Genomic DNA, 24,088 nt, shown 5'->3' on the forward strand with positions numbered 1-24,088 from the left:
ATTTTTTGATAAAGATTATTTTGAATATATAGAATATTAACATAATTAATTAATATATTTTTATTAATTTTGATGGTAAAAATATGGTGAAAGAATATAGCATCCAACTTAAAAGTTGATTTAATTTAAAGCTTGAGTGGTGAGATTAATGTGATTGTATCTAATATTGAACAATTTTCTTAAAAATGAATCCCAAGCAAGGTTTTTCTTAGTAGAAATATATTAAATTTTTTTTTATTGATTTATTTCAAATTAAATTCTAGTTAATTTAGATTAATGAATCTCCAGTTTAAATATTTTTTAAAAAAAGAAAACTCAAAACAGACAAAAAAAAAAAAAAATAGAGAGAGAGAGAGACAGTATAAGAGAGGGTGTTGTGTACACATGACATACATGCACATGGTAGTTGTAGAGAGAAAAGGAGAGGAAGAAGGAAAGAGAGAGAGAGAGATGCATCTATTGTAGAAGAGAGCAGCACTGTGGGTTCTCTAAAGCCATAGATACCCTTTTCTCTCTTTCTCTTTAGCCAGTTTTGAAACTTGATGTGGTTAAAAGTAAAACCATTTTTTATTGCTCACTCCGTGGTTTAAATATTCTGTCTTTAATGTCAATCTCACTTTTGAAGAAGACCCATTATCATCTTCAACTTCTCTTCCCTTATTTCAATCAAATTTCTCTGCTTTGCTCCTCTTTGCATTTTGATCCCAAGTTGCATTGTTGAGGTAAGGTCATTTTTTCTTACGCTTTTTTAATATGTTTTTGAACTATTTGATTGAAATGTGGGAATTTGAATGTGGGTTTTGGAGGTAATTGATTTGGTGTTTGGTGATCTGTGTAAATTTTGGGTCTTTTGGATTCTGGCTTTTGGCTATTTGTGCTTATCTGAGTTTTCAGATTTGTGAATTCTGGATATAAGTTGATGGGTTCCCTTCTCTAATTTGTTTTTCTTTTTTGTGCTGTTTTATCCCCTTTTGATTCAATGCTCGGGGGTTTTATGCTATATCTGCGGCACTTCCTTCTTTCTCTCATTGCTTATCATAAGATGTGTAAAATTCTAGTGCCTTTATAATGAGATCTCCAGATGACATCTTAGATTGTGGATATCAGTTCTAGTGCTTTTCTGTTATGAGAATTCAATATGATTTACTGGTATTTTCGAGGCACAAATCAAGAGTAGCTGCTGTTTTTTGCATGGCAGATTTTTGCCTTTTATTGGAGTTTTTAAGGTCTTGGAAGGCAGAGTTGAGAGCTCAATACTTAATGCACGCCCTGAAACTTTTCTTAGAAGAATCCATTTAGTTGCGAGTCTGACACTTATTATCCGTCTTTATATATTGTTGTGGCATAAGTAGAATGGTTCCTTTCCATTACTCTACACTTGAACATGGATGAAAGTTTTCATGTTCTGCTACCAGAAGTGTCTTACACAGAGAGAAAAGGAAATGTTGACATTGTTGATCATTTTGGTTGATTTGGAGGGAGTGTGGGAGGATGCTTCCTTATGCAGGTTGAAGGTTTTGCATTGGTGGGATAGAAATAATACTTGATCCTTCTCTCTCTCTCTCTCTCTCTCTCTCTCTCTCTCTCTCTTATCTGTGAGCTTTAGCTAAGTAAATTGTAAATAGTTGTAAATTAGCTTGATAGTTTTTGTCTTCCTTGGGATACTTGTAGTGTAAGGGAAGAGGTGCCCTCTTTTGGCACTGGAGCTAACATACTTTTGCATTATTTATAAAAGAAAGAAACCATTGGAGTTTATCAAGGTTTCATCTAAATCACCTTCGACAGATTGTTGTTTTCCCATTTTAATTCAGTATACAAAAAGAGAGAATTCAACTAGTTAGTATGATGTGGCATATAAGAAGAGGGTAGCAGGGTAAGGTAGAGGGTAGTATACTACATGCAGTCTACAGGTATAATTATTGTCTCCTGGAGCAGTTGGTAGCACTGTTTCATTTTCCAAGGGCTGGCCTACTGTTATATAAGTTGGATTACTCAATTATACCAGTGTTGAAGCTAAAACTGTAGCTTTTGTTGCCCTGCAAAGGTTCCTTCATTTTTTTCCAACAAGTATCTTGATGATCTGAACCATCCGAAAGCATGGAATGAGGGCGTAAGCTATGGCGGAAAGGTCTCTTCCGTTTATTTTGTTTAGGTGTGTGGAATATAAATATGATTATGTGACTACTGGAGAACTTGCTCATTTAGTGTAATTTTTTGGGTTGCTATATCACCGTGTGATTTGTGGAATATAAATATGATCATGTGACTACTAGAGAACTTGCTGATTTAGTGTAATTTTTTGGGTTGCTATATCTCCGCATGATTTCAAGTAGTAGTTGGGTAGTTGGAATTATAGATTATAATAATCCTTTGATATGCTGAATTTCCTTTTTTCCCCTTATGTTCTTGTGTCATGTCAGTTGTTTTTTGGATCAAGGGATTTCTATGTTGGATTGCGAAGATACACCAACTTTATGATGAATAAAACACTAAGGCCCATGCCATATCCAATTCTCATCGATTTGCCTCAAGCATGCAGTCACATAAAGAACTTGAAGGCATAACAGGAGATGCAATAATAAGTCTCATTTTCTGTAATAGGATTGTTAAATCCAAGAATTTTGGGCATCTTATTCATTTGTTATTTATTCCAAAATAGAAAGAATATGGGGTATTATTCAGTTCATCATAGTTTCTTTTATTGGTTGCCAACATGCATTTGCCAAGCCAGTCCCTCTCTCTCTCTCTCTCTCTCCACACATGCTAATTAGACATCAAAACATTTGTTTTTCTATTTATGTATCATGATAGGCCTTTCTGAACAAGGCTTGTAACTTCACATCAAATGCTCTTACTATAGCTCTTGTATGCTGAATTTGATTGTGAGGAAAGAACATAAATATTCCTTAAGCATGTAGATCTTTTTTTATTAGAATAATTAAATTTCAAGTCCCATTTTGATGCTTGTTTGTTTTCTAATGCTTGAAGAAAGCATAGAGATGCTAACTTGATGGATGGATATGTATTATAATATAATGACATATGAACTGAAAATGAAATGGTACAGCTTCTATGAATATAGAAATGGGAAGCTATTAACATCATATTAATGAAGCTAATGAGGTGTAACACTTTATGATGTCCTAATATGTTCTCTTTTTCAAGTGAAATATTCTCTACTGAACAAACCCTCATTCCAAATTGATATGATATCTTTTTAAATCTTATCACTTCTTGGTTTTGTCCTTCTTATTTTCCTTCAGCATTACTCAAATTAATACATCAATGAACATGATCAGAAATGAAAAGTTTTCCCTTTTGGAGTAGATTCATCTGTTAAAGGGTAGATTATTTATGTGCATGCTTATAAGATAAGAAATGATGCTGTCAAGCTCAACTGTGGGGTTTTCCCTATTAATTTCCATGGAGAAATAATTATATTTGTTGGACATAATTTTAACTTATGAAGCCTTTTTAGCCTTAAGCCTCATGTGACATAAAAATGTAATGGGAAAAATGCACAAACCTTTATGGTTCAAATTGATTGGAATTGTATGTAAGATTGAGATCCCACGTGATATTATGGTTTGAGTTGAGACCTAAGCCCAATCTTCTTTCTATGGGATTTTTGTGAAATTTGAAATGCTTGGGGATTTGTAGATGATAGATTCTTCATTATCTGGATTTAGACTTTTAATAGTTTTTGTCAAAGAACCATTTCAACCCAATAGCTTAAACTCTGAGGTGAGGTCTCAATATATGATTTATATTATTCTCTAACACTCCCTCTCAAGTGAAAGTTTTTTGGGCTCGAAACTTATACAGACTCACATTATCTTGTGCTTAATTTTTATCAAATAAATAGGGATGGTGAGATTCGAACTCGTGACCGCTTGATTATCAAGGCTCTGATATCATGTCAAAGAACTATCTTAACCCAATAGCTTAAGCTCTTAGGTGAGGTCCCGGGATATGATTTATATTATTCTCTAACAGTTATAATCTCTTGCGTTGATACTTTTGGAACTTTAGGATGCCTAGTCTTTCTTCAGTTTAGAGGTCATTTTTTGGTGCAACAGTATTTGGGCTTATAACCACATCATGTAAGTTTGAGTCTTAAGTGCAGTCTCTGCATACAAAAATACTGAGGGGTGGAGCTATTTCCAAAAGCTCCATCGTAGATATTCTCTTGGACCAAAATTGGGCATTGGCCGTTTTCCTTTTTCAGACACGATTTAGTTCCTTGTGTTATTCATGTTTGCCTAGTGATATAAATATTGATTGTTGTCTGGTTTACTAGGAAAGACACTAGATTATAAATTCGGGCAAGCCTAGCAGTTTTCTTTAATTGTTATCTTATCTTTTCAATGTGCCATTTATTTTATTTTTGTTAAATTGATTTCCTCTTTTAAATGCAGATTTTTCTATTGTTCTATCATTGTATGTTGAACTGTGATTTACTGGGTGTTAAGATGCATCTCCGTATTTGTCTAAATTGTCCTTTTGTTTTAATGCAGATTTTTTCACAATTGTAGGTTCCCATGAACTTGGTATATGACATGGTTTTTTCCTTTCCGATGAACCATGAATGTTGAATGGAGATGGTGGGTAACAAGCCTTTTTGAAGATTTTATTCAGTATGTGATTAGTAAGATTTATAATTCTCTAGGAAATAGGGCAAGAGAGTGATGAAAAAGTGTAGATAGGGAATTTAAAATAAAGGTTCTTGAGAAAAACAGGTACAGCATTTCCACCAAATTTGGTAGTTATTGTTGAGATTTTGTCATTTTCTTCTTCTTAGGGTGATGCCTAATCTTCAAACTTAATTTTTTCCATATTTTCTGGTTGATCTTTTCATGCGTATTTGAGTTACATACAGATATGTAAGACAGAAGTATGGGATTTTATCTGTTTCCTTTTTTTGTTATGTTCTTTCCATAAATTTTGTGCTGCCTTTGTTGAGGTCATCTTTTGTCGGTTCATGTGCTAGTTTTCCCTCTTTATCAATTTTTGCATTTATCCATGTGTTTATATTATGGTCTGAAAACTTTAAATGAATAGCATATTATCATGAAAGTACTTGTCTTGCCTAATCACATGATCAAGATTAACAATTTAGCTTCAAATTGCATAAGCCAATTCCTAACACATGCATTGATGAAAAGGATTAAGCCAAAATCTAGCATTTACATCTAAATATTAACGCAAAAGAACTACCAAAAAAAATTAATTCAAAAACCTTCTTAAATGTGCTTCTACGCAAATCTAAAATCTGACTACAAAATATTAATTGTAACACATACAAGATAAACTAATTCATTTTAGTAAAGCACTTCTGACTTCAGTTATAACATGAAAGGAAAAATGTAACTAAACAATTCAGGTTTTTTCTGAGGTAATGGTTTGACACCACACCACAACATGATTGATTGTAAATGTAACATTTGCAATAGTCACCGAATTTGTTACTAGCATGGTAACGGCTGATGTGATTTGTAACAATTGTGAGTATAAAATTACTTCCATTTGGCGTTGGATTTCAGTTCCATCCTGTGATGGTTGTTATTTGAGTCCATGGTTTAGCAATTAAGTTCAAGCTTGGATGACATTTTGTAATGTTGCCCCAGCTTTTCTTTTTCCACTAGTCTTAGGAAAATTTAGAATTAAATATTACACGAGACTACAAGAGTTTTGAGAGTGCCAAATTGGAATGATCAGCATTCTACTGAAATTTTTGTGCACATAATATTTCCTAAACAAGCCTGTAAATAATCACATCTATTGTTCTTTAGATGATTAAGTAGCTTGTCATTTTTTACTAGCTTTTTTATGGTAAACATGCACAAATAATATTCTTTCAATGTGTGAATTTTGATATTTATTCCTCTCTAAAGTTGCTGTTATGAATAGATGCACACAAACTTTCAAGCAAAAATCCAACTGCACGGTAAAACTACCTATTCAAAGATTCTACTAGTTTACATAGAAGCTTTCCATGGTTTTAAGCATGCTGATAACATCTAGCAGTTTTTTAGATGTTGATGTGTTGCAATTTATTATGAAATGGGCTGTAATGATTTCATTGGGTGAAAAACTTCATGCTCACAACAGTTGCAGTTGCTCATGTCAGCTTGCATTTTGACATGTTTGTTATTCACGTACTGGGGACTAAGAATTGCTATATCTATATCATGTTTTCAGCTAAATAGCGGAGAACCTTATGCATTCTCTAGGCTTTTAATCGATGCTGTGTTGCCATCTAGCAAATAGAAAAATACTTTAATATATGTTGATGATGCTGTTACTGATTTATGATGTTCATACAGATGGAAGGAGTTGTTGACTTATGGAATTAGATGTTGTTTGCTTGGTCAACTGTCTCTTGGGGGAGGCATAAAATATATCAAGGTTCTTAACTTTCCTAACTTATCAACAGAAAGATAGTTATATCTACTTTGAGGCTTTTTTTCTCTTATCACTCCTTCTCTATTATCAATATATCTATCTTCCTGTCCATCTATTGATCTTGCTTCTCTAATTAAAGTAACATTGATAAATGGCATTTAGGTTGGAGGGTAATATGACTTGTTTTAAGTGGTAAAAAATAATCTAGAATCATGAAAACTTACAAAAAACTTAGCCCTTAACAGAACTGAATGGAGGAAGTATTGCTAATTGATGTCCTATGTTAATGAAACAAAAGAGTATGGCACATGGTGAATTATGGGTATCCAATTCTCTTGCATTGGATTTTGTAAATGACCTTTGAGGTCATAAGTGCATTAAAATCCTCAGGAGACCTCTTTTTTTTTTTTTTTTTTAAAAAAAAGATCTTTGACACGGGCAGATGGAGGTACATAGAGCGGGATTAGCTTTAGCATTTCCATTTGATTTATCTGCGAATGCTGTCTTCACTTTTCTTTGAATTGGAAATGGCAGCTTGGATAGCCAAACTTGAATCCTCCTTTGTCTTGCTTGATTTTTTTTTTTCTTAATTTGCATTTACTTGTGGGTTTGGTCTATTGGGTGGTGGTATGGACAAAGGAGTGGCTTTATCTTTTCATGGTCTAACTCCTCATGAGCCAGCTGAAAAATGATTCCTTAACAACCAGGGCAGTTGAAATAATTAATTTTTGGGATTTTCATCTTGGTTTTTTCTGTTATATCAGTGACAATTTTTCTGCATGGAAATTATTAAATGCATTTGGTTAACTGATTATTTCTTTATATTTCCTTTTAAACTTAGGATCGGTTAAAATGATCTGTTTTAGGTGCTCCCTCCATCGGTAATATACTCTTGCCATGCAAATCCATAAATATCCCATCACGCCACAAATTTTTTCCTACTGCAATTGGAGTGGAAATTATTTCTTTGCAATGGATTTTGGATTTCCTTGAGTTGCATGTAATGCAAGGTTTTACTACTTTTGAGGGGAATTCTGTGGAATTTGTTCATCCATACGCATTGTAGGATTGCTGAGCGGATGCGAACTGCATTAGAAGTTCAATATGTCATTACCTTATATGCATCTGCTTTTCTTTTGTTTTTTACTTGTTATGTTATACCTCCTTAATGTAGAGTTTTACCATACACATTGTTTTTTACTACTAGTTTCCTGCTAATAGGAGTGCATAATTGTTCAGTCACTAATACTGGTTGTTTGCTCCTTTTGTTTTTGTTGTTTCTCACCAGTTTATGTATCTTTTAAATTTTAATGGATGGTTGCATTTGGCTTGAGAGCATTTGCGTGGAAAAGTTTGGAGAATCTAGAAGTTTGGTGAGGCTCTAGTGATGACCAGTTCAGCAATTGATGATTTTCGGGATGATGGCTTTGAGGGGTCACATCAAGAGCGCTGTATTTTTGCAGATATTTTCTTTGGCAAAGATACTGGTGGGACAGGTAAGAGGAGTATTGGTGCTGGAGTTATTAATTTAAAGAGCCAGGACTGCAAGATTGCAGATCCTTCACTGCATACTAACAATGAATACTCAGCTGTCACTACTCTTTCTTCTCCTATAAGTTTGTCAATCGAGGATTCTGATGTGAATGAGAATTCTATAGGGGCTACTGCTTCAGGCTGTTTTACAGAAAGATTTACCTTTGTGGAGGGCACTAGCCAGAATAAGACTGTCAAGCGAATGAAGTTTGCAGTTGATGAACCTTTGGACACTGAACCTGATACATTGAAAGTTCTGACTTCGTCCTTACTGCCTAAAGAGATTGTTAGTGGTACAGCTGCTGCAGATATGGATTCACTGAGCCAAACAGTACTATTACATTTAGTTGAATCATCCTCACAGGGTGTTGTATCCACCAGCTATCTGTTAAAGCAACATGCAAAAATAGACAGAAAAGGTGATGCACGTGAGCCAGATGTTCTGAAGTGCAGTTTGCCAAACTCAGATGGTGTTGCTGGCAAAGTTACTGCTTCACCTGTTTCCCAAGAGAGCTATGCAACAAGGATATTGCTTGCAAGACCTGTAGATGTTGTTGGGAAACCTGGATCCCCTTTAAATGCAGAGGAAAGAGCGAAGGCATTCAATTCGCCAGGATTGGATGTCTCCATTATCTCGAAGACAGATTCTAAGATGGATCCTCGTCCTTTCCTCCAAAGTCATATCACCCGCTTACTTTCAGCTTTGGGTTGGTGTATTGGAAAGCGCAAGAGACCCAGTCGAAAATATATGGAGTCTATTTATCAATCACCTGAGGGGAGATTAATTCGTGATTTCCCTAAAGTGTGGAGGCTGTGTGGTCAAATTTTGTTTGCAAACGGATACAAGGTGGTGCAGGAAGGCAATGGTAAGGAATGGGCTGATATAAGTCACTTTTGGTCTGATCTCTCAGATACATTGACTGCTATTGAGAAAGACATGGATAAATCAGATCTTGCCAAAGACTTGGCACATCGGTGGAGTATTTTAGATCCCTTTGTTAATGTTGTGTTCATTGATCGGAAGGTTGGTGTACTGAGAAAGGGATGTATGGTTAAAGCTGCACAAAGCTTAGTAAATGATAGAAATGTGAAACGTGAAAATGGCATTGGAAAGGAGTCTGCTCAGAAAAATTTGTTGGCTTGGCATAGTGATTCTTGTCCGGTCACTAAAAGTGCATCAACAATATGTGAAGGAAGCTGCCATGACTGTGATGTACAATCTGGCAACAGGATTTTCTCAGAATGCAGACATGAATCAATGGTGAAAGGTCAGATAGATGTATCTATACATATGAATGACAGAGAAGGCATGTGTTCTGATGGGATGGGAAATCAATCTTGCAGCATGTGTAAGGACAGGATAGGCAGTGTGGATATGACTGACTGGCTAATTTGTGGGACAGATTGCACTTCTGCCCAGTTGTGTAGTTGCCAATGTAATGATTTTCCTGTTACTGCTGGGAACATTATAGTGCATGGGGCGTCAGAATCTGTTTCCCCTCATCAAGACAGCAATTTAGTTGATCCAGATGATGGCACTGGTCATATGGACTCCATCCACCATGATGAGCCAACTTCTGCCCAAGTTGTGACTTCAGGAGTTTTAGGATTCAGTGAAGAGGAGGGTTTACAGTGCATTCAAGCTTCGAGGTTCAAAACAAGGGATAAAGCAGCTATGAAAAAGATACGTAGAAAGTCCAGAAAAATATCAGAAATCAGATCAACTACATTAAGCCAAAGTGAAAATATTGATGTGCTTCGCAATCCATTAGAGTCAAACAAAGTTGAAGAGAAGCTTATCAAAAGAACTAAAAAGATCTGCATGAAGTCCTCCCCTTTGGATAATTGCCTACATCAGGTGGTGAAAAATGGTACAAAATTAAAGAGTACGCATGATAATAGTTATGGTCCCAAATACAAACAAAAGAAAACAACTGGCTGCCAAATTGATGATGACGATTTGCTGATTGCAGCCATTATCAAGAACAAAGATTTTAGCCCAGGTGGCACCAGATCTATTTCTAAAAAGAAATCCTGCATATTAAGAGCTGGCTCAAAGCGCAAACAGAAAAAGGGCGGCTGCAGGCTACTCCCAAGAAATCTGGGCAAACTGGGAAAGCATTATGTGGGTGGTAAGTGGTCAAGAATGGGATCTAGGACGGTTTTGTCATGGTTGATAGATGCTGGGGTCTTGTCTGTAAAAGATGTAGTCCAGTACCGGAATCTAAAAGACGATTTTGTGATTAAAGATGGTGTGGTTACCAAGGATGGCATCATGTGTAAGTGCTGCAATATGGTGCTTTCGGTTACCAAGTTTAAGAGTCATGCTGGGTTCAAGCTTAACCGACCATGTTCAAACCTTTTCATGGAATCTGGAAAGCCCTTTACTTTATGTCAGCTGCAAGCATGGTCTGCTGAATACAAGAGCAGGAAAAGTGGTACCCAAGTGGTTCGTGCAGATGAAGATGATAAGAATGATGATTCATGTGGGCTGTGCGGTGATGGTGGGGAGTTGATATGCTGTGATAATTGCCCCTCTACTTTTCATCAAGCTTGCTTGTGTACAGAGGTTTGCCATTTGCTTTTCTGCTGTGTTTTATGGTGCATTTTCTTTTCCCATAGATTTCTTATAATTATTTGTTTCTTTTTTCTTTGTTCTTTTTTGTCTCAAGCAGACTATTTAGCAATTATAAGTGGTCTAAGTTGTGGTTTAAGATGCACTGACATGGCCATTAGTGTCTCAATATTTTGGTTGTCAAATCTTTTGGGAAATAAATAGCATTTTGATAGCAATATTTATGGTTATTTTTCTGTTTGGATTCCAAATAATTGATGTCCTTACTGTTGTAAGAGTTCACAGATAATTAGTTCTGAAACAAAGTAGAATGGAGGAAAACGTGCAAGTGGTGGAACGACCATGTTAATTGTGCAGTTTGGTTTTTATGAATGTCAATATGACTAGTTACACACAAGGAGCATGATGACTTCTCTCTGAGTTAAGATTGTTTTTGTTCTAGCTACAGTAGCTAAATCAACATTTTTTTTTAATTTATTTATTTTACTTCAGGATCTTCCTGAAGGCAGTTGGTATTGCCCGAATTGCACCTGTTGGATTTGTGGGGATCTGGTCAATGATAAAGAGGCTTCGAGTTCTGTTGGTGCTTATAAATGTTTGCAGTGTGAGCACAAATGTACATCTCCAACCTCCATTTTGTTTAGCTTGATTGTTTTCATTGAATCTAAACTTCCTTGCAACGTCCATGGATGGCTTGAAAATTGATTCAGGATGCACATGTTAAAGTATGAATTGTACATGAAATTAAAGCTCATGCTTCTTGGAGTGGGTAATTTCTAAGTATTATGGTGGTTTGAAATTATTTTTGATGGACATACATGTTAAAATAGAACTAGATTTGTTTCTCGTGTAATGGGGAAACTTTTATATTGTTCACTGTCATAGACAATAATGTTGAAAACTTTTTAGAACTGCAAGGTGATGACAGACACTAATTTCCTGGATCATAACTTGTTCTAAATCTAATCTTTTTCAACCCTACACTGCTACTGCCAACTTCCTAAGAGATTCAACTTCTATTCTAGAAAATCCAAGCATAAATTAATGCATTTTTTTTTCCACTAAAAATAAGTCTTGTACACCAATCTTTCCAGTAATTTTCCTGATGTATAGAGTGAGGAGCTATTTAACTTCAGTAGGGTGGTGCTAAATGAGCTTGGCATAATAATCCTGTCAGTGAGCTATTGTTTGTGGTTCTCTATCCTATTAATCACTAGGATTTTATCTTCGTCTTTGTTGGTAATTGATTTCTCACAGCGTTTCATAATGGTATGTGAACTTGTACCCCTTCGGCTACCCTATTCCATAATATTGAGTCTCTAATTTACGGGGTGTTTATATTTTTTACAGATCATTGGGCATGCCAAGAAGGAAAACAAACACACGAAGGACTGGTTTCTGATGCTTGGTTTTGTAGTGGAAGATGTCAAGAGGTACTTTGGCTCTATTTTCAAAGTTGGTTAATTTGTTAAGTATGTTGGATGTCAAATTGAACCCTTCTAGGAGTGTGAAGCTTCAAGTGCTTAAGAGCGATTAAATGTTGCCTAGCATGTTGATCTTGTGTATCTGACATAACACATCACAATTTGGTTTCCTTATTTCTAATGAAAAACTTATTTATATTTTCCATAAATTTGGCATGTAGCATTTAATGCAGATTCTTATTCTAATTTCCTGGAGCCAGACATGAAAAGCACGTGTTTTGGAAAATGCCAATTCCCTGATTCTTACTGAGCCCTGTGCTTTTGTAATGTTGATTTAGGATAGTTATTGCTTGCATGTTTATCACTGTTGAATGTACTTGTTCCATTACAATGTTTCTACCTTGTTTTAGTAATTAATTGAAATAATCATGCCAAGATAAATAGATTCCTGGTAAAGATACCAAACCCCTTGTTTTATTGATCATAATCATGAATGAAGTTTTTAGAGTATGTTTTGCCTGTTGGAAATAGCAAACTAGATCTATTTTAGAGTTCTATTCTTCTGCAAATTAGTTTCTGCTAAGATTTATTGAATTTAGACTAATTGTTTCTGAGTAGCTTTATCTAGGCTAGTTTGCTTTGCATTAACAGGTTTTTTTAGCTTTATAATTATCCAAATACTTAGCTTTTCACCTCCCTACAAATGGGACTATGCAAGTTAGTGCACAACAAGAGAGAGATATCATTGAGATTGTTTGTGCAGAGAAGTTTCTTTGCGCAGCAAGAGATCATTGAAATAATTAATCTCACCATACCAAATCTGACCGCTGGAGCCAACAGCTCATCATTGTAAATCCTATATTTCTGTCTGTACCCATTTTCCACAAGCATGTCCTTGTAATGATGAACATTGTCATCCGCAGTTCTCTTAATCTTGTAAACCCGCTTAACACCAATAGATTTGTGTTGAGGCGGGGGTGTAGTCATTGTCCAGATGTCATTCTTTTCAAGAGCCTGTATTTCTTCTTTCCTAGTGATCTTCCAGCATTCCATTTCATTTGCCTCCTAGAAGCTTAGGGCCTCATGATCAGCATATAGACACAACAGACTTGAATCTATTTCTTATCATAGACTAGCTCATTAGTTGCTTCATATAGGTATGCTAGATTCGTTGTTCGTAGAGTTGATGTTGAGCTTGAAAGGGAAGTGACAGTTTCCACTTGTTCCTTTGATTGTATTGCTGGTTGTGGTGTTGATTGACATGGTGATGCTGCTGCTGCTGCTGTCCCATCTCCTGGATGTTGATCAGCCTTATTGTCTTCTAGTACAATTTTCTCCACATTTTTGTCATTGTTGTCCCACTTCCATGCATCTACCTCATAAAAATAACATCCCTACTAACAAACAGCTTCTTTGAAAGAGGATCATACAACTTGTAAGCTTCAGAATCTTCATTGTAACCTACAAACACTCACTTTACTTCACGATCATCTAGTCTTATTCGTCTGGCCTCGGGTACTTGTGCATGGTCAACAATTCCAAATTTTCATGGATGTGCTACACTTGACTTGATTCCACTCCATGCTTCATAAAGTGTTTTGTGCAGAATACTTTTGGTGGGGCATTTGTTCAACAAGTGTACTGCACATGCTACTGCTTCTCTCCAAAACATCTCTGGCATCATTCTTTCTTTGGTCATATCCAGGATCGTAGAATTCTTTCATTATGATATCCTATTCTACTTCAATGTGTAGGCAGCTGTAAGTTGGTATCTAATCCCATGTTCCCTGCAAAAAAATTGAAATGCAGCCGGGGTATGCTCCCCACCTCGATCTAATCTTATTGTGACAATCTTCCTAGCACTCTCATTTTCAGTAGAAGCTTTAAACCTTTTAAACACTTCAAACACATCAATTTTTTCTCTAAGAAAGTAAACCCCAATGAACTTAACAAAGTACACATGACCTCCGATTGACTTAGGTTCAAAATGTCCCCATATGTTTGTGTGTATGAGCTGCCATTGTGTTGTTGCTCTCCATGTCTTTCTAGTGAGGAAAGCTTGACGTCCTTGCTTCCCAAGTACACAGGTGTTACACACACTATCCAGCTCTGATACTAGATGTTGGTTTAAATGCAAACTCTAATTCTCTGCATATACAATCTCAATAACAGTAAGTACACAAGTGGTACACATACTATGGTAGTCCTCTCAACTTATCATTTTTGTACAGAAGTTTCAGGCCATTAAGATGACCATAAGGTAGGTGCAATTTTTCAATCTCATGCTCCCTCTTGTTGGGTAGGCAATGCCTAGCTACTGTTTTCAAAAGCAATGGAAACATTTTGTTCCGTCATCTGCACTTGAGCAGTGAGTCTCCTTTGAACGTTTCTTAACTCTAGTTCCATGTGGATTTCATGTCCTTTTTAAAGTACTTGTCGAAGACTAGAATGTTGTTTCTCATGTTACTCATGTAATACATATGTGAGATGAATTCAGTTGTTGCATCTTTCTGATATATGGCCACATTTCCTTTCCTAACACCTGGCAACTTAGAAGCATCTTCAGAACTAACATGTTCGCGGAAATTCTCCTGCAGCTCCATAATTCATGTCCTTCCACGCTTCATTTCTTGCTCCTAAATCTAGATACCAAACATTCCCACCTTCAAGCATACCACTGCCAACAACTAGCAATGTTGGTTCTTCCTATGTGCTGTTTGATTCTTTAGCAAAGTTTGCCATGTTGTTAACTTTGTTTGTGTTGAATTTAAGAGAGAGAGAGAGGTTTAGGAAGCCCAGAACAGACATACAATGTTGAATTTAACAGGGAGTGAGATAGGAAGCTTAGAGTGGCATAACTCGGAAGAGCCAAAAGGGCAACAAGCAGAAGCCCAGAGGAGACTAAAGTGTCGAGTCCACAGGAAGTTAGAATGGCCAAAAGTCCTAACTCATCTCAAAAGGCACATTATGAGATGAGGTTTGCCAAGAGCTTATAAGGGTATTAACTTTGGTGTTTTGTTTTCAATGTGGGATTCTAACATTCCCACGTGAAGCATGGATGGAAGACTAAGGCAACATATGAAGAGGGGGTTAGGCTTTGATATCATGTCAAAAACCATTTTAACTCAAAAGCTTAATCTATTAGGTAAGACTCCAAGTATGATTTTATAATACTGTTTAACACACCCCTTTAAATAAAAGCTCTTTGGGTTTGAAACTTGCACAAACCGATCATTATTTTGTGCAATTTTATTAATTTAATTAGTTAGAATGAGGGTGGTGAAATTCAAATTCGTAATCATTTGATCATCAATGTTTTGATAACATGTTAAGAAAACAAAGTCTTTGTGTTTCAAAACTGTCTTTTTTATGCAGCCAAGCCTCCTTTAAATAGGAAGTGATCTATTTGTACGAGGAAACAATTATTCTACATGCTAAATTAGTGTGCCATAAATGGTGCACAAGCCCCACATTCCTAACTCACAGGAAATTTACAAAAGATTTGAGTCATCTATTGCCTAAAATAAAAGATCCTATCGCCTAAAATAGACTTGATAAAGTTGGGACATTCATTGGCATAATGCCTTGCTTACAACTGAACATTCATTTTTCCTTCATTGTACTAAGCATTCCTTGTGTGCATTGAGCCACCATGTCCTCCATGGCCATGGTATGTGAAGCCTCCACGTCCTCTTCTTTGTCCTTTGATATTCTCAAGGACAAGCTTTGATAGCTGTTAACATTGTCATTTTATCAAATGCGCAATTCATGCACTCGAAGTGATCCCAACAACTCCTGCATGCTCATGCTTTCCAAGTCTTTGAACTCTTCTATTACAGTCACCTTATTCAAAACTAGGCGTTGGTGATTGTAGCATTTTCCCAAACACTCAAGTATCATTGACTTTTTCTCCATTTTTACTCAATTTATTAACAAATCCACTTAATTTGGAATGATAATCTAACACAGCTTCACCTTCTTTCACGTGTGCTGTTTCAAACTCCTTTTAATGTGTGCAGACTTCTCTCGTTCTACTCCTTTCTAAATGATTCTTGGCTTGTCCCACACTCTTTACTTGTGACAGCTTCTGGGATCTTTTCAAATATAAACAAGGGATAGTCTTTTTATCTTTCTTCCCCTAATCCTTGTGAGTATTCTTCTGTTATGGAGTGTATGCAACTTCTTCATTAGGGCTGGGTTCAGTATAGTCATTGCTAACTATATCCCACAGATCCTGTGAGCTAAATAGTGCCTTGAATTGAATGCACGATTTTTCGTAGTTTTCTATTGCTAGTACATGTACCTGAAGTTGTACCAGGTTAGATGCCATCTCTTCAATATTATTTCTTCAAGCTCTGATACCAGATGTCAGTTTAGACAAAAGCAACGACATTCCTCTGCATAAACAATCTCAATGATTTATTTCTCTGTTGGTGTGAACTAACTTGCACAGTCCCATTTACAGGGGGTTAACAAGCTAAATATTTGGATAACTATAATGCCAAGCAAACTTGATAAAGCAAAGCAAACTAAGCTAGATAAAGCTAATAGAAAACTATCAATTTAAAATAGTAAAAGCTTAAAAGAATCTAATTTGCAGAAGAATAGAACTTTAAAACAGATCTAGTTTGCTATTCCAACATTGAAACTAAATGATCCTCCATGCCTGCTTCCCAGTTTTTCTGATTTCTCTTTCTTTTTTTCTTTTTTTTTTTGTGAGATTTTGTGTTTAAACCAACAGTGCCTGTTGAATGAGCTTTCATGGTGTCTGTTTTTATTGATTCCTAATTAAGGACTTGGTTTGCTGGTGTTTGCAGGTGTACTGTGGTCTTCATTCTCGTGTTGGGATCAATAACCCAATAGCTGATGGCTTTTGTTGGACTCTTCTCAGATGCATTCATGAAGATCAAAAGGTTCTTTCTGCTCAAAGACTTGCCCTCAAGGCAGAATGCAACTCAAAATTAGCTGTTGCTCTTACCATTATGGAGGAATGCTTTCAATCTATGGTAGACCCAAGAACAGGCATAGACATGATACCCCATGCTTTATACAATTGGGGGTGAGTGCCTTGTTGTTTTGCAATCCTTTTCTTTTCAAATTTCTTCTGTTAAAAGATAGGCATCTTATGTAAATATCATTCATCTTGTTTTCTGGTTTGCCAGAGTTTAGACAATGTAGGATTTGGTTTATTGTCTATATTGCATTGAGCTAGACATGCCTCACTTTCAACAAACTGCAACTTTTAAGTTTTTTCATCATAAATGTTGACAAATTTATGTTGTTATAGAACAAGAGTTGTGAGCCTATATGGATGGAGAGTATCCTGGCTTAATCATCATCTAAAATATAAAGCAGTCTCATGCATCTAGTTTCTTATATAAGCATTCCCTTGCTTCAGTTCTTGACTTGCTTCAGATCTCCTTCCATGACAGATCTAGAAATGTGAGGATAGAGGTTACCTATCCTAAAAGACTATTAGCAAGTGGAACTATAAGAAAGCTTATGACACTTAATTCATAGTGTTGATATCATAGGTGGAGTTATGTAATTTAGCTTACTGTATTTAGAGATTAGAAGTGATGATTATAATTGACCTTTGATGCTTGTCTTTTCAAATTCTTTCAATCCTATCCTAGAGAAAATATAATTGCACTTGATGTTTTATTGTTATTATTTGCTTTCTTTTTTGTATGATATTCAGGTCAGATTTTGCTCGTCTAAATTTCTTTGGGTTTTACACTATGGTGTTGGAGAAAGATGATGTGCTTGTAGCTGCAGCATCTGTCAGGTGATATGCATTATTTGCTCAGAATATTGAACATTTTATAATTTGAATCATGCCTGTAGGAATTATGTTACTTTCAAGTATTTTCCTTTGATTCTGTGATTTTATATTTGATGCTGAAATATTTCTAGGATTTCAGTTAGACAGGTTTTATCTCCATTTATGAACCGTATTTTGGTGATGAAGCTTCTTTCATGATGTGTGGCAGATTAAACTGTCTACCATCAACTGATGGTTGAGTTAGAGACACTTAGATTTTGGGATGGTAGGAGAAAGGGTTTGCAACTTGTAGTTTGACCACAGTTAAAAGTATAATGAGTTTCAAAGGTCAAAGTTAAAGAATGGTTTGGAACTTGTAGGAATATGATGCTAATAAAATAGAAAAAGCTAATAAGTTATAGTTCCATAAGGAAATTAAAATTTTATTTTAAGCACTAAATATAAAATGCTAACACCTAAAAATACTAAACATCTACAATTATCATACAATATTAAAATTCCTAAATAATCAAATAATAATTCCCTTCGTTGACTTTCTTGATTCCCCACCAAAGGCATGCAGCATCTTCCTAACACAACTGTTTTCATTTATTTGTCCTTGACATCATCTAGCTCTTATAAGTCTCAATGAGGGCGAAGGAAAAGAAAAACATCATTTATGATGCAGAGTTGTATAGGCTCCTGAAACTTTCAGTAGTATACGAATCTTCTCAATATTGTTAACTGTAATTACTCTTATTCCTTGAGGTATCTTTATCATTTAGGTTTCTAAATTTGGGATTTGATGCATGGTTGAGATTTGATGTAGGAAGAAAAGGCAAAAGATAGCTAGCGATAACCAACACCGTCAAAGGCTGGTTGTTTAGGCTAAACAACTAGAAACAAGAGAACAAACTCTTTATAATATTGTCAAAATATCATATTTGTTTTTTTACAGTAGTAGCAACCTTTTAAATACTAGCAAAACTAAGTAAAATAAACCCCTGTTTTTAAAAATAACTGAATCTTAGCTATCCAAAATACCATCATAAACTATTATGTAAATAACCTATCAAAAGAAAAACCCTAATTATATGAAAGCTATTGTAGTTCTAACTCCTGAATCATTCTCCTTGGGTTGGAAGAAACTTGTCCTCGAGTTGAAACCATTCTTGCCTCAATCCTAAGGGTGTCCAATTACAAATCGCCAACCTTTTTTCCGTTTCATATACATATATAGTTAATAGTAGTTTTATTTCATGGTTAGGATTGCAAACTTGTACTTGCAATTCATTCCCTCCCAATTCTTGTCATAAACTGTGATCTCTATAGAAGCTTATTCTTGAATTTGTATGAAGCATGCAACGGTTTAAGATGATGAATTCCTTTTCTGAAACAACTACAATGATGCAATCTTTGCATTTAGTTTCTATTTTTTGATTGTTGTTGCTATAGTTGTCATTGTTCTCCTTATCAAGTTCATCATCACAATAAACGTCGTAGATTGGTGGAGAATCTCAATCCACATTGATCATCATATATTGGCAAAAAAACTCCGATCCATAGCTCTTTTTTTTCTCAACAAATAGTGCTTGTTGCTCCTCAACTCTCTCTCCCTATTGAAATACAGTGTTTTTCCCTTCTTTCAATCCACCTCACACCATATGGTTTATGGCTTCAACATCATGAAAAGAGCCTTGACCCTTATAACTACCTTCTGGGATGTATAAGAGGTTGTAGTCAGCTTCCAAAGTCTCCTTTATGGCTTCCACTCTAATTTCAAGCATGGTTACCACCTTTTGCTTGAGTTGGTTTAGCATCCCAATACCAACTGATATCGGAAGAAAAGGCAAAAGATAGCTAAAGATAGCTAACACAACCAAAGAAAAAAGATAACAAACTCTTTATAAAATTATCAAAACATCAGAATTGTTTTTTTATAGTACCCTTAAAAATAACTAAATCTTAGCTGTCCAAACTATCATCATAAATATTACTCAAATAAACTACTAAAAGAAAACCCCTAATTATATGAAAGCTACTGTAGTTCTAGCTCCTGCACATCAAGATTAGATTATTGAATGAAATTAATCTAGTTTGTTTGGATGACATGATTTCTTAGTTGTTCTCTTTGTGCTTTTCTCTCTTTATGTTTTCTCCCTTCGCCTCTTTGCATGCTATTCTTTCCATAAGTACTCATAATCTTATTACTTTTGTTCTCAAACTGTAATTGCCTTTCCACTTTTTCTATGCAAGACGGCCCACAATTTTGTTTATTTCTTAGGCAGTCTGGCGTCATTTATGCATTAAATAGTATTTAAAACTCCCCATCTAAGGGTTTAACCTTTTAGAGTAACTGGATGCTGAGGGATGCAAATCTTGTTTTACCCACCTTACATATTCCACCAGTCTTATATCACTTTGGTAAACCATATTTGGAAGAATAAGGTGGTTCTGTCTTAGTTGAAAACTTTTTCTGGGTCTATTATCCTCTATATGTTTCAGGTGCAGTGAAGGCTGGATAAGACATTGTCTCCAGATCTATGTCATCTATCTTAATAGCACAGTGTTGGATCACCCTTTTTTCTTTCTGTTGCCTTGTTCCAAGAAATACATGGAAATATGATGTGTGCCTTATTTGGGGCTTGGAAGTGGTGTTGGCCATAAACCTCGGAGGATTTGATATCGAATTGTTTCCTGTGTTTAAGGGAAGGATGGCTAGAAACTTTAGTGATGTGCAGTGTTTGCAGTTATTTGTTGTGCTTGAATGGTGATAAATGCTAGGATTTTGCAGAATCACTCTTTCTGACAATCTACTTTGGGATGGGATGGTCATTATATGTTCAGCTTTTGGAGTATATATGAGAAATGTTCCTAGCGTTTCTGATCTTGAGAGTTGTGTTCTTTGCCCTGCATTTGCCTTGTCTGCAATTTTATATTGCAACTAAAATCTCATTTTTTTTGCAGGGTGCATGGAGTAACAGTTGCAGAGATGCCCCTCATTGCAACTTGCAGTAACTACCGCCGGCAGGGGATGTGTCGACACCTTATGACTGCTATTGAAGAGGTATATTTCAAACTAAACCCATGTTTAGGTATCAATCATATATCTGTGAAATTTTAAAAATGAAAATGAAAAAGAAGATATTACGTATCTGTATTTTTGGACTTGGGGCTATATTTTGGGTGGCAATGCCTAATTACTGATCCAGCATTTTTTTTTCCTGTATTTAATTGGATTTTAGAAAAGCAATTTCAATACCATCAAAGCTTTAATAACTGAACTTGTATGGGTTGCCTGCATGTTTGCTACTCTGCTTTATCTTTGGTCCCCTTCTTTACAAATTTTAGGTCATCATATCCTTGTGACCCCGACCAATGTCATTTCAGATTGTTCCTTTTAGTACTTCAATTGCTCTCAAGACTTGTTTTTGAGTTCTTTTTTGTTATGTTGTTTTGCTCATCACCGTCATTTCTATTCTGATTATTCACATTACATGCTGTAGCTTGTGTTGTCACCTTTATTGGCGTTGGTTTTCAAGTTGTCATGGTTCACACATGTCTGCTGCATGCTGAGTTTTTTATTTCTCTTATAACAAGCCTATTTGTGATCTACATTTCCATTTCGTTCCTTTTAACCTCAATGATGGTGGTCCCAGATGCTAATTTCCTTCAAGGTGGAAAAGCTTGTTATATCCGCCATCCCAGATTTAGTTGAGACATGGACTAAGGGTTTTGGCTTCATACCGGTGAGTAAAGATGAAAAGCAAAGTCTGAACAAGATAAACTTCATGGTGTTCCCTGGAACAATATTGTTGAAAAAACAGTTGTACAAAACAAAAGAAGCAGATACACAATCAGGTGAGTACTCGTTCCCTTTTCATAAGAAACCCAGGTTACTGTTGACCATCTCCAATTTTCTGAGAAATCGATGGATTTTCTTTGGTCATTCAGACTTGGGTGATGCAGCACCTTTAACTGAAGTAGATATTTTCCCCATGGAGGATCATGTCACCGAGTTGGTGCAGCAATCCAATGAGAACCGGTACCTTGATGAAGTTGGTATCTCAGCAGAGCTCAAACATGGTGAAAGCCAGAATTTGCAAGAATCTGAACCTAGCAGTGAAAGGCAAGGTAACTACCTTGATGAAGTTGGTATCTCAGCAGAGCTCAAACATGTTGAAAGCCAGAAATTGCAAGAATCTGAACCAAGCTGTGAAAGGGAAACTCATGATGGTGCTGAAGGACTAGGACGAGCACCACCCATGGTAACTAACCTTTCGCCTGAAGTAGGGCTCTGTTCTGATGGAATGCCCTTTGTCGAGTCTGACAGAAAATTTTCCCCTAACAAACATGCTGCTAAAAAGGAAGACAAGAAGACGGAAACCCAAGGTAGTGATTTGCAGGAACAACTATCAAAGGCCCTAGGACGAGGCCCAGGTGAAGTGGCCTGCAATGTTCAATGTATTAGTTATGTTCCTTCTCCGGACACACCATCACAGCAAATCTGTGAGTTAAATGAGAAATAGAAACAAAATTGTAAACTATTTCTTCTCTCGTTGTTGCTCATCACCTCACACCCACACACACTCATCTTGCAGCATTAAGGCAGTAGAAAATAGGAATAGAGCAGAGAGACTTGAAAGTTGCGGCAGCTTCGGGATGGTTCTGTTCCTTAAGGCTTACGAAAGGGAACAAAAGCAATGTCGCACAGTTATGCATGGATAAACTAAACTAAAACAGAGAAGGATAAAAACTAACGCAGAAAATGCATATTTATTTGCGGGAATGGAATAGATGATGAGCTGTTCTACCCTATTACTCTTTACTCTTTTTATTATTTAGGATACTTGCGAAAGTTTCGTCACTCAAAGAGAAGATGAAATGATTTTAACAAATTGAGAATAGCAGTTTGCAAAATATAGGGAGTACTAAAATGAAGGCAAAGTCCTTGTTTTACATGTATTTCCGAAAAACTTGTTTCATATTGCTCAGAAAGGTCACAATTTGGCAAACCTTGAATCCCTGACAGAGAGACCTTTGAGAGGGATTTTGTATGAAAAATTGTAACTATTTTCCATTAAAAAAAATAACTATAATGCCTCCTTAACTTTATTATATAATACATAATATCCACATTCAAAGCATATCAAATATTAAAAAAAAAATTAATCTTTCAACACCCCAATAAATCTAAATAAAACAGCAAAAAAATATCTTACTAAATTAAAAAAATAATAATCTAATAATTTTCAATATCGTATTGATACTCAAAACATTAATGTTTTTATAACTTGCATAGAATAGTTATTTTTGGCAATTATTAAATTTGCTAATTTATTTGTATCAAGCAAACTTGAAATCTATAGATCGAATAGTTATTTGGTCAAGCTACTAGGCTAAAGGCAAATCATATATCTATCACCTGGTCAACTAGTTTGGCCAAAGGCTTAATAGTCCTAAAAAAAAATCAAATAGTTATTTAGGCAAAAAAAATAAAAGAGTTGATTGTGCTAGGGAGAAAAGAAACAGGAAATATAACAATTTAAAAGAGAGAGAGAAAATGAGAGGAGAAGGACAAATCATTAAAGCTTCATCATGTTTATGATAACGATACATACTAAATCAGGAAAATACTAAATCACGAGAAAGAGTTCACTGAGACAAATCAAACATCATAAAAAAAAATTGTCATTGGTGCTTGGAGATGCCTCATAAGTTGTCACAAGACAACGAGTCTAATTCACATGTTGGTGTGTTTATTAACGTAGCTATTTTTTTTTCTCAAACTTGGACCTTGATTATTCAATAACTCTCTAATTCAATCTCCAAATTAGCTTAATTGGCCAAGATGAAAGGAAGATTCCCATTTAGTCCCTGATTTGTCATTTCGATCATTAAATTAAACTCAACCAGGTAGCATGCAAGGAAATATTATCTCGCACATGCTTTTGTTATGTAACTGTTTACTAGTGTTACGTGACTACCATCTAATTCTATATTGCATAAGTTATTAATGTGGGTGCACAAATTACTAGAACGGATGCCTACCTTATTAAACAATACAAGTTATCAATGAGAGCGCAATATAAGTTATTAGTATAACACCTACCTTGTCTTATAATTGTTAGAGTATAAATTGAATAGTGCAGCGCTTACATGAACAACTTGTTTTATATCTTACTTACATGGTGAAGGTAATTATTTCCATGATTAATCTTATACCATATGTTTTTGACTTTATTTTCTATGTGGAAATTTCATATGACCTAAGGTATATAAATACCTAAGGTCACCATGTAACAACATACAGAACAAAAAAAAAAAAAAACACACTCACGTAACAATCACAACATATATTATTCTATGTTCTTATTCTCTTTGTTG

The 24,088-nt window shown here is 35.5% G+C and overlaps 1 protein-coding gene and 1 long non-coding RNA gene across 13 annotated transcripts; one reads left to right on the plus strand and one right to left on the minus strand.

The window, feature by feature from the left end:
- The first annotated feature begins 347 nt into the window (after positions 1-347).
- ROS4 (Acyl-CoA N-acyltransferase with RING/FYVE/PHD-type zinc finger protein) lies at positions 348-22,282 on the plus strand. 12 transcript variants are annotated; one of them, XM_011008211.1, is made up of 11 exons: positions 348-722; positions 4,518-4,604; positions 6,327-6,408; positions 7,694-10,507; positions 11,006-11,129; positions 11,864-11,946; positions 16,755-16,996; positions 17,639-17,725; positions 20,669-20,768; positions 21,361-21,562; positions 21,656-22,282. In XM_011008211.1, the coding sequence occupies exons 4-11, from the start codon at positions 7,793-7,795 to the stop codon at positions 22,228-22,230; spliced, it is 4,128 nt and encodes a 1,375-aa protein (XP_011006513.1). In that variant the 5' UTR covers positions 348-722; positions 4,518-4,604; positions 6,327-6,408; positions 7,694-7,792; the 3' UTR covers positions 22,231-22,282. The 12 variants fall into 12 exon arrangements, with proteins under 12 accessions (XP_011006513.1, XP_011006515.1, XP_011006516.1 ...); XM_011008213.1 differs by lacking the exon at positions 6,327-6,408 and having other exon boundaries at positions 4,536-4,739; positions 21,656-21,784; positions 21,878-22,282; XM_011008214.1 differs by lacking the exon at positions 6,327-6,408 and having other exon boundaries at positions 4,536-4,739; positions 7,694-7,901; positions 8,064-10,507.
- Positions 3,778-16,180, minus strand: LOC105112493 (uncharacterized). The gene is made up of 3 exons (XR_839763.1): positions 16,167-16,180; positions 6,518-6,525; positions 3,778-3,995 (listed from the first exon to the last, which is right to left on the minus strand). It is a non-coding gene; the product is annotated as an uncharacterized LOC105112493 (long non-coding RNA).
- Positions 22,283-24,088: the final 1,806 nt, after the last annotated feature.

Source organism: Populus euphratica, unplaced genomic scaffold (genome assembly GCF_000495115.2).
Source record: "Populus euphratica unplaced genomic scaffold, PopEup_1.0 scaffold552.1, whole genome shotgun sequence".
Lineage (NCBI taxonomy): Eukaryota > Viridiplantae > Streptophyta > Magnoliopsida > Malpighiales > Salicaceae > Populus > Populus euphratica.